At 46.9% G+C, this 10,005-nt stretch overlaps 1 protein-coding gene and 2 non-coding genes across 3 annotated transcripts; all 3 read left to right on the forward strand.

Annotated features, from left to right (window-relative positions):
- Positions 1-3,216: 3,216 nt before the first annotated feature.
- On the forward strand, positions 3,217-6,766 carry TPT1 (tumor protein, translationally-controlled 1). Its single transcript, XM_006072535.4, has 6 exons — positions 3,217-3,376; positions 3,596-3,669; positions 4,226-4,416; positions 4,772-4,877; positions 5,661-5,777; positions 6,545-6,766. The coding sequence occupies exons 1-6, from the start codon at positions 3,349-3,351 to the stop codon at positions 6,545-6,547; spliced, it is 519 nt and encodes a 172-aa protein (XP_006072597.2). The 5' UTR covers positions 3,217-3,348; the 3' UTR covers positions 6,548-6,766.
- On the forward strand, positions 6,344-6,475 carry LOC112578597. The gene has a single exon (XR_003102936.1). It is a non-coding gene; the product is annotated as a small nucleolar RNA SNORA31 (small nucleolar RNA).
- Positions 6,767-7,520: 754 nt separating the features above from the next.
- LOC112578598 lies at positions 7,521-7,647 on the forward strand. The gene has a single exon (XR_003102937.1). It is a non-coding gene; the product is annotated as a small nucleolar RNA SNORA31 (small nucleolar RNA).
- Positions 7,648-10,005: the final 2,358 nt, after the last annotated feature.

Below are 10,005 nucleotides of genomic sequence, written 5' to 3' on the forward strand. Positions count from 1 at the left end.
GAGATGCCAAACTATAAAATTTGGGACAATCTTAGATTTGTTAGAAATCACTGCTGTAAGGAATGAAATGTAATAAGAACATTCAAATGATGCCTAAGTAAAAGCCAATTAGCTGGAATAAAAGTCAGATCCTCGCAGTTTTGTCAGTGGCTTGTAAGTGGTGCCTAATCTTCTTGAAACTATTGGTATCATTGGTGTTCTAAGCAGATATTTTCAAAGTACAACACAGATTTTGTAGACCATAAGATGGAGTTTAGAAAATATTCTGAAATTTAAATCAGCATCAATTCTTCAGCGCTCAGCCTTCTTCACAGTCCAACTCTCACATCCATACATGACCACCTACCAAATATGAAGAATTGATGCTTTTGAACTGTGGTGTTGGAGAAGACTCTTGAGAGTCCCTTGGACTGCAAGGAGATCCAACCAATCCATTCTGAAGGAGATCAGCCCTGGGATTTCTTTGGAGGGAATGATGCTAAAGCTGAAACTCCAGTACTTTGGCCACCTCATGAGAAGAGTTGACTCATTGGAAAAGACTGATGCTGGGAGGGATTGGGGGCAGGAGGAGAAGGGGACGACAGAGGATGAGATGGCTGGATGGCATCACTGACTCGATGGACGTTGAGTTTGAGTGAACTCCGGGAGTTGGTGTTGGACAGGGAGGCCTGGCGTGCTGCGATTCATGGGGTCCCAAAGAGTCAGACATGACTGAGCGACTGAACTGAACTGAACTGAACCAAATATGAAAGTGAAAGTGAAGTCGCTCAGTCGTGTCCGACTCTTTGCCACACGACAGACTGACTATAGTTTACCAAGCTCCTCCGTTCATGGGATTTTCCAGGCAAGAATACTGGCGTGGGTTGCCATTTCCTTCTCCAGGGGATCTTCCCGACCCAGGGATTGAACTAGGGTCTCCCGCATTGTAGGCAGACGCTTTACCATCTGAGCCACGAGGGAAGTCCAAATATGACCAAATATGACCCTGGGATTGAAATCTTTTATGGACACAAGTTGAATTCTTTCAGGAATCCACTATGACTGTTGTGAGTTAATAGAAGAATGTCTTTAGCACAGTATGTGTGCTCAGTCGCTCAGTAGTGTCAGACTCTGCGACCCTGAGGACTGCCAGGGATTTTTCTATCCATGGGATTTTTCCAGCAAAAATACTGGAGTTGGTTGCAATTTCCTGCTCCAGGGGATCTTCCCAACTCAGGAATCTATCCTGTGTCTCCTGCATTGGCAGGCAGATTCTTGACAGAGTCACCTAGGAATCCTTTTAGTACAGTATACATCGACTAAATCCTCCAGATATTTCCAAATAAAATAGGGTTAATGGAATAGTTTCAGGAGTATTTTGAAAAGTAATAAAATTGGAAAGAATTATGCACCCAAGTTCAACCAATATTTACTGATAACCTATTGAGGATGCTAGTCATTTTTCATTATCTTAACTTCCCCAAACTCTTTTAACTCACAGAAATTGCATTCTATGCTCAGACTTAGGGAGTCTGACTTTCCCAAAGCCACAGGACAAGTACCAGAAAAACCAAAGATTTCAGGCTAGGGTGCTTTGATTCTAATCTCTTCAGTTCTCTTTTTCACTGTGGTTGTCTTACAAAACTCGAGGGGGGAAGTTTTTAATTGAACATAAAACCAGAAAAGGAGTAGAGGGAAAAATGTTTGACGGTACTGTAAGAGTGATGGGAATGGTTCTGAATAACTTGAAAAGTTAAAGTTGAGGAAAATAATTAACTTGTGATATGCCTGGGATAATAATGTTCCATTCACACATCTCAGAAATAATCAAGAGGTTTCAGCGATCCTTAGTGGACCATTTATCACAAGATGTCCATTTGTTTTCAAATCCCCTTCATTACAGTTTTAGCTTTTTTTCAGGTATCTGCAGGGTTCCCTGGGGGTGTCCAGTACAGCCCCAGACCCCTTCTTCCAGGGAGGATCCCTTTTTCCAGCTCCTTTGACTCCTCCATCACTGACTTGTGCCCTACTCTTTCGCAACAGTTGCCCTCCCTTATTCTGTGGAATGCTTTATTGTTGCATATGGGGAAGCTTGTTATTACAACTACCTGATTTTTTATTTACAAGAATGAAGTTTTCTGTGAGGATTGAACTGGATTTAACTTGTTCACAACTGGGGCCTCTGTGCTAGGGACACAGCAGAGCACAAACGTCACTAAACCGGTTTGTTTTTTTTTTTAGTACCGAGTAACTGAATAAAATTTGGGCAGGTGGAAAGCTCCTTCTTTGTATGTTTACCTTCTAGCTCCTGGGTTATTATCTCAACTACACTTTATTTTTTTTAATTAATTTATTTCAACTACACTTTAATGTGACAACCATCCTTTTTTTTCAAAGGCCTTAATTCTAGACTAAGCCCAAAACAGAAACACGAAGCTTCTTTAGCTGCCTTAGGAACCACAAGCTTTCAAATACGCGACCAAACTGAGAGATAGGAAAGCTGTGCAAACTTCCTTGACAGTTTCCTTTCTTCTCAAGCCCCCTTCCAGACTCTACGCCCCCTACGATCACTCCCAGGGGGCTGGCAGGCCGAAGCGGGTCCCACAGACCGGACTTGGCTCCGCCCCACAAAGGAATCCGGAAACTCGAAGTGGGGCAGCCCTGGGACAAGCGCTGAAAAGTTCTGTAAGGTCCTCGGAGATCACAGGGGCTGGTCACAAGCCAAGTCCTCAGCCCTCATCGTCAAGGGAACCCTCCGTAAACGCAAAGTCCTTCACAGCAGCTGACGATGTCAGTTCCCAGAAACAGCCGGAGCTTGCGCGGCACTAGGCCTGGGGCGGAAACTTGAGATTTCATCTAAGCCCCACCCGGGCCTGGCACCTACCAGGGCCGACCCTGAGGCGCCGCCTCCACCACTCAGGGCTGGGGAGCGCTTTCCTCCTCCCTCTTCCCGCGCGCTCCTCACCTACCATTCCTCTCCCTCGCGCCAACAGGCATTTTCCCTCCGCCCCACCCCGTCCTCTGCCTTCCCCTTTCCCAGGACCGCCCGGCGAGCCCGGGGAGAACGCGTGGCCTTGCGCCCCGGGGCCAAGTCCCCGGATGCGCCCCTCCCCTCCCGCACAGCCCGCGCTGCGGCCCCGCCCCTCGCGCAGCTCTGCGTGATGCGTCACCGCTCGCGGCGCTTCCGGAGGCGCCGCGCGCGATGACGTAGGGGGACGTGCCCTCTATATGAGGTCGGGGAGCGGCAGAGTCGGCCTTTTCCGCCCGCTCCCCCCTCCCCCCGAGCGCCGCTCAGGCCGCACTGCGCTCGCTCTGAGCTCCGGGCTCCTGCTAAGCCAGCGCCGCTGTCGCCTCCCTCCAGTCGCCATCATGATCATCTACCGGGACCTCATTAGCCGTGAGTCGGGACTGCACTGCCCCTCACACGGCGCGCAGGGCACGCGGCGGCATATGGGTGGAGGCGGGAGGCCGGCCGCCGCCGCCGCCGCTGTCGTGGGTCTGAGGACGGGCGCGCGCCGGGGCCCGGGGCGCCCGGGGAGGGGCGGCGCGGCGCGGGAAATGGCGCCCGCTCGGGCCTCGGGCGCCTCGTGACGGGCGGGTCTGTGTCCCCGAGCAGATGACGAGATGTTCTCCGACATCTATAAGATCCGGGAGGTCGCGGACGGGCTGTGTCTGGAGGTGGAGGGGAAGGTGAGTCGGCCGGGGCCGGCGCCGGGGCCGTGGCCGCGGCGCAGGGGGGAGGCGAGGCCGGGCTGGCTCGGGTTTCCGCCGCTCCCCCGCCCGAGGTTGTGCAATCCTCCCCGTTGCCTCCTGGCGGAGGAGACTCAGTTTCCGGGCTCGGGTTTTTCTAGAAAACTGGAGGCGGAGCTGAGCCTGGAAATAGGTCCGCCACTTCGACGCCCATCCTCCCAGGCGGTCCGGGACAGACAGGTTATCTCCGGTTTGGGCGACCCAAGCGTTTTAGCGTCTGCCCGGTTTTTCTTTGCTCAGCAACCCGACAGCCCATGCAAAACTTGCACTGTGTTGTAAATGACCCTTATTCCGTTTGGGCCAACGAAGAGTTGTTGAACTGATATGTTTCAGGAGAACGAAGGGCATAGATTCCGCCCCCCCCGCCCGTAGTGTTCATGGTTTTCAACGAGAATTAAGTGCTGAGGGATGACTGATGAGCTGCCAGCATAAATTTTTCGATGCGTTTATGGTAAGATCGAGGATGTGTTAGCAACTAAACTTTTTCTTAATGCAGATGGTCAGTAGGACAGAGGGTAACATCGATGACTCGCTCATTGGTGGAAATGCCTCCGCTGAAGGCCCCGAGGGCGAAGGTACCGAAAGCACAGTAATCACTGGTGTCGATATTGTCATGAACCATCACTTGCAGGAAACCAGCTTCACAAAAGAAGCCTACAAGAAGTACATCAAAGATTACATGAAGTCGTAAGTGATACTGACACCCAATTGATGTCTGAAAATCCTGTAGGATTTAGGGGTTGACTTCCTTTGAGATTTTTAACAGCAGGCGTGCTTGTCAAAGGCTTTTTTCGATTGATGAGCTCAGAAGGGGGGCTGCTTTTCTATAAATACGAGGATACTGGAGGGTGCAGTGTGGTTTTACTTTTTTTAGAATAGTCCTTTGGTACAGAATAAGCTGAGGTGAAATTCAAAGTTAGGAAGTCTTAAAACATCCCTCCTATGAGTGAGTAATCCCCGTGATATTTTGCTGGTTTCAGTTTGGAATTTTTATTGAATGGAAACTTCACTCAGAACTGATTAATATGTCAATATGTTTTAGAATCAAAGGGAAACTTGAAGAACAGAGACCAGAAAGAGTAAAACCTTTTATGACAGGGGCTGCAGAACAAATCAAGCACATCCTTGCTAATTTCAAAAACTATCAGGTAAATAACTTTAAAATATTTGGATCAAAGGATTGTATAATTTTAACTGAGCAAAACATGAGTTACTTGATGAGCCTCTGATGTAATTAAGTTGGAGTTATTTTTCTGTGTTTTGAACAGTTTAAATACTGGACAGATTTTACTTCAGCAGTCTGGGCTGTAGGGAGTTGCCTTCTCTGCTCCTAAGCAAGCATGTTTCCAGATCTTGTCTTCTGCTTCCAAAATCTTATTCGACTCAACATTTCCCAGTTGTTTGGAATTACTTGTGTACTCCGAAGTAGTCTTCTGGTTTTCTTTTTACAACACCAGTGTCTCTTGTTGCCACTGAAGCTCTTTCTGATCTGAGCTTGTCCTGTTGAGAAGCTCCAGTGACTTTGTTTTACTGACACAACCTGGCTCTCTTGATTTTCCAGTTTTCACACATCCTCTGGCCATACGATAACTTCTCATGTGATGTGCTCTTCTCATTGGGGGCCTTGTGTTCTCTGTGCTTGACTATGTAAACAGCCTTGTTTGTAGGGTTTAGACTGAGATGTGTGGGGTTAGGTTTCCAGGGAGCTCAGTGTCCCTGGATTGCTCTGAACTCTTAACATTTGGTTATTAGTACTTTGCATGACCCGAAGTTTGATTAGTGAGCATTTTCCTCCTCATTAGAACTCATTAGTTGCTGACTAAATAGTGCCTTGATTAGATATTGGTGTTCTGAATCCTTTGATTTTTTGCGTGTTTTGATATAATGCATTCCTGTATAATCTAATTCTGGGTATTTGTTTGCTTCCTAAGTTCTTTATTGGTGAAAACATGAATCCAGATGGCATGGTTGCTCTGCTGGACTACCGTGAGGATGGTGTAACCCCATATATGATTTTCTTTAAGGATGGTTTAGAGATGGAAAAATGTGTAAGTATAAAGAAGTGTGTTGAAATCAGTCATGTAAAAATGGAGGTATTACAACCTTTTAGCAAATAAACCACTTAATGATAATTGGGGGCTGGTTGGAAAGGCCATGATGTTACTAGCTTTTAGTAAATACAATTTAGAGCAGGCTGCTGACCTGATGGCCAGTTGCTTTAGTAAAATTAAATGAATGTCTGCTGCGCAAGGAACTGCTAAAGGAGAAATGAAGCCACTCATTTATCTTGGCTTTCAGTGGCTTCCATGTAAATTAGGAGTAAGATAAATTTAAGGCTACACTAGGGAATTCCCTGGTGGTCCAGTGGTTAGGACTCTGGGCTGCCACTGCAAAGGGCCGGGGTTTAGTCCCAGGTTGGGAAACTAAAATCCACAAGCTGCTTGGTGCAAAAACAATCTACCCTAAACAGGATCAGGGGCAGCAGTGACCAGAAATGTCAAAGGACAGTACAGATATTTTGCCAAAGGGATTATTCAAAGAATGTGTGAGGTTTCTGTTGGAATAGGGTGGGTGGGCCTTCTCAGAATGGCTTCTCTGATTTGTAAGGGTGGTTCTGCATCCACTGATAGACCTTGAACAATCTGCAGTTGTTCCTTTGGTTTGCACTAGGATGCAAAAGCAACATCCCTGCGCTTTCTGTCTGTCCGTGTGTGTGGCAGCTCGGATTGAATAGGGGAGTACATCTGAAGCCTAGAAACTGAGAATCTTTCATGCCAGAAAGGTGTGTTAATGGCCTCTTCCCTTGTTTTCCTAGTAACAAAGTTGGCAGTTACTTTGGATCAATCACCTGTCGTCATAACTGGCTGGCCACTGCTTTTCATCCACACAACACCAGGACTTAGACAGATGGGACTGATGTCATCTCGAGCTCTTCATTTGTTTTGAACGTTGATTTATTTGGAGCGGAGGCATTGTTTTTGAGAAAACGTGTCATGTAGGTTGTCTAAAAATAAAACGCATTTAAACTCATTGGAAAGAATGCCTCTTAGTTTAATATGTCATATCTAAATCCATCCTTGTAGCCTTCCTGGAGCAGCTAGAGTCTGGTTGTAGCCTACCACTAGAAAGCACCTTCAGATAACGTCTACAGTGAAACCACTTCCGGGACTTGGAATATACAAGAATCAGAAGTAACTGAGTTTGGAGTAAAGGGAAAGACCATGCTCATGACAGTGCCAACCAACATTTGAAGTGGATTGCTCACACATTTCATCACCTACAAATGGAAGTGGTTAATCTGGAAGAGTTTACAAAAGAATAAAGAGAGACTAACAGTTGGAAGCCAAGTACTGTCTGAGCTTATTTTAGAGCTGAGTTCTAGAGAAACCTAGACGTCTGGAATATTTGGTCAAACTCCTTGGAACAGGGTTGACAGACTGGCTCGCCCACCACCTGTTTTGTGGCTAAGGTGGTGCTTATATTTTTTAAGTGGTTCACAATAGCTTATGGGACATGAAAAAAATAAAGTTTGTGTCCAGTTTTACTAGGACACTACCATGCCCTGTATTGGGTGGTATTGGCTGGTTCTGACATTGCTAGAAAATACTATGACAGATCTAAAGGCCTCCTGCAAGCCTTGTGGTACCCACATGGCCCTTTATAGGAAAGATTTATGGGCCATTGTTTTAAAAGATGAAATTATAAATGGACTGTGGAGTAGTTGGTGGGCAGAGAGAAAAGCAAATGTTCTGTTTTATCTGTAAAAAGGTGTGGGCATCAGAATGTGAAAACGCATCTATTTGACAGACCTGAAGCAGTACTGTCTGCTAAGGTTTCCACTACAGATGCAAGAAAAACATCCTCGCGCTTTCTGCCTGTCTGATTGTGGCAGCCCAGATTGAATGGGGGAACACAGGGCCAAACTTGGAACCCTACAAGCAAGGGACACGAGGAGTCTATGGTATGGTGCAGAGCCTCAGGTTGGTAGTGCCCCCTGGTGACAATCCAAATGATTGGAAACCACAGTCATGCTGAGGGCAGTTTTAAAGATTCTATTGTAAATAGTGTAGACAGCATGCCAGTGATACAGGAGGCCACTTACCTCTGAAATGTACTAGTGGGAGAGTGTTCAGGCAGGGGTCAGGGCTATGAAGGTGACAGTCGTCGTGGTAGAAGTAGCATAAGCTGTGACCTGATAGCGTGAGCTTGCATGGAGACTGCTGAAGGAACAGGAATAGCAATACACAGACTAGGAGTGAAGAGAAGCCAAGTAGTTGCCTGTGAAAGTGAAGTCTCTCAGTTGTGTCTGACTCTTCGCGACCCCATGGACTGTAGCCTACCAGGCTTCTCCACCCATGGGACTTTCCAGGCAAGAGTACTGGAGTGGGTTGCTATTAGTAGCTCAGTTGTGTCCAACTCTTTGCGACCCAGTGGACTGTAGCCCACCAGGCTCTCCGTCCATGGGGCTTTCCAGGCAAGAATACTGGAGTTGCCTAGGAAGGCTTATTTTGGATCGTTTCTAGTTCGTGTCATCTGGGTCAAGATAACTGCGAGGATAACAGGTGGTAGGTACTTCCTGTACGCATCAGAAGGCATGTGTTTTGTGTCACTGTCTAGTAAGAGGAAGCTGAAAAGGAAGGTGGAGATTATGTTGGTATCTGGGAGCAAAGCATGCCAGGCAAAAGAGTAGCAAATTGAAGTAGAGGGTGGTTGACGGGTTCAGGGGACAAGGTGGCCAGGATGCTGGGCCCTAGATAGCAGGAAGACCTGAGCTAGAGAAGGAAGTGCACAGGAAAAGAGGAAACCAAATCACACCGAAGCCCCAAGAGGGCTTTGTGTGGCAGGGTGATGTGATCTGATCTAAAGGGTCATTTCGGGTGCTGGGTGGCCAGGCAAAAGCAAAGAGAACAGTGATAACAGTATGAGAGAGAGTGGCTTAGTCTAAGGTGGTAGTTGTACAGGTGATTCAAAGTTAGAGAAGAGGATTTGCTAAGGTGTTGAATGAGGTGAAAGATACAAGGGGGATAGCAAGTGTCTTGTCCTGATCATCTAGAAGAAAGGAGTTAACACAGGGAAGACAGTACAGGAAATCAAGAGTTCAGTTTTGAACAGGCTAGACTGGGATGCTGACTCAGGTGAATCAGGAAGAGAGCTGGAGAATTTGTCCAGAGATACAGGTTTCCCATGCTCTGAAGTAGGGCCTTCCTATGAAACCTTTCTTAGCAGAAATGGTATAAAGCAAAGCAGTAAACTCAGGGCAGATGCATCTTGTTAATGGATGCACAGAATAAATGGAGATAAGCACAGATGCTCATATCTCAGTGCTATGGCAGCTTGATACAGAGATGCTGAGTAGTTGTGGGGTGCATGCTGTCTCTTGAGGGCTCACTGCAAAAGAAATGCTGAATGCTGTTTTCAGTTGTGACCTATTTTTTCTATAGAAATTTTCTCTGGATTTTGTTTGATTTGTGGAATCAGGTACTAGTGTAGCTACGTCTTTTCTAAAAGCAAAGTTGTCTAGAAGGATGTCTGCTGGGACAAATGCATGACATTTGAAGCTAAAACACGGAGTGAGGTCACCTAGATGGACTCAGGTTGGACTCAGCCCTCCAAAGCGGAGACTGGTCAACATGATGAACCTACAAAGTGATTATGAGGGAACTGCCTTTGATGTAGGAAAACCAAGGGAGAGGCCGCCTGGAGGCTCAGTGGACAGCATTTTAGGAAGGAGCAAGTCCACAGGGTTGCCTGTTGTAAATGAGTCAAGTAAGAGGACTGAGAACGGTAGACTTGGCAGGGGGTGGGTTTCAGCTGTAGGGAAGGAAACCTGAGATTGGCTCAAGAGAACAGCAAACTCACAGGCAGCACGTTGCCCGTGAGATGTAAGCGTGCAAGAAGCACATGTTTTTATTACGTGTGCATCTGCTTCAACTATAGATACGTAAGTAACTCATTTAAGCCATTAGACATGATTTTCTTAACATCTAATTAGGGGACGTCTCTGGTGGCCCAGGGGCTAAGAGCCACTCCCAGCGGGGGCCTGGATGCAACCCGTGGCGGGGTGAGCCCGCAAGTGGCGTCAGCACTACTGTGAGGGCAGGTTTTCAACTACCAGCAAATGCTAATTTATTTTTTGAGAGCTTGTACATTGTGGGCTTCCCTGGTGGCCCAGACGTCTTATGGGAGTTCGAATGCCACAACTAAAGATCCCACATGCTGAAACTAAGACCCAGAGCAGCCATATAAATATTAAAAAGAACCTAATTAGGTCACTGG

This window comes from Bubalus bubalis, chromosome 13 (assembly GCF_019923935.1).
Source record: "Bubalus bubalis isolate 160015118507 breed Murrah chromosome 13, NDDB_SH_1, whole genome shotgun sequence".
Lineage (NCBI taxonomy): Eukaryota > Metazoa > Chordata > Mammalia > Artiodactyla > Bovidae > Bubalus > Bubalus bubalis.

Coding starts and splice junctions, on each gene's coding strand:
- TPT1 (XM_006072535.4), top strand. CDS start 3,349: ATGATCATCTACCGGGACCTCATTAGCC. Junction 3,670..4,225: donor GTCTGGAGGTGGAGGGGAAG/GTGAGTCGGCCG, acceptor TTCTTAATGCAG/ATGGTCAGTAGGACAGAGGG. Junction 4,417..4,771: donor ATCAAAGATTACATGAAGTC/GTAAGTGATACT, acceptor AATATGTTTTAG/AATCAAAGGGAAACTTGAAG.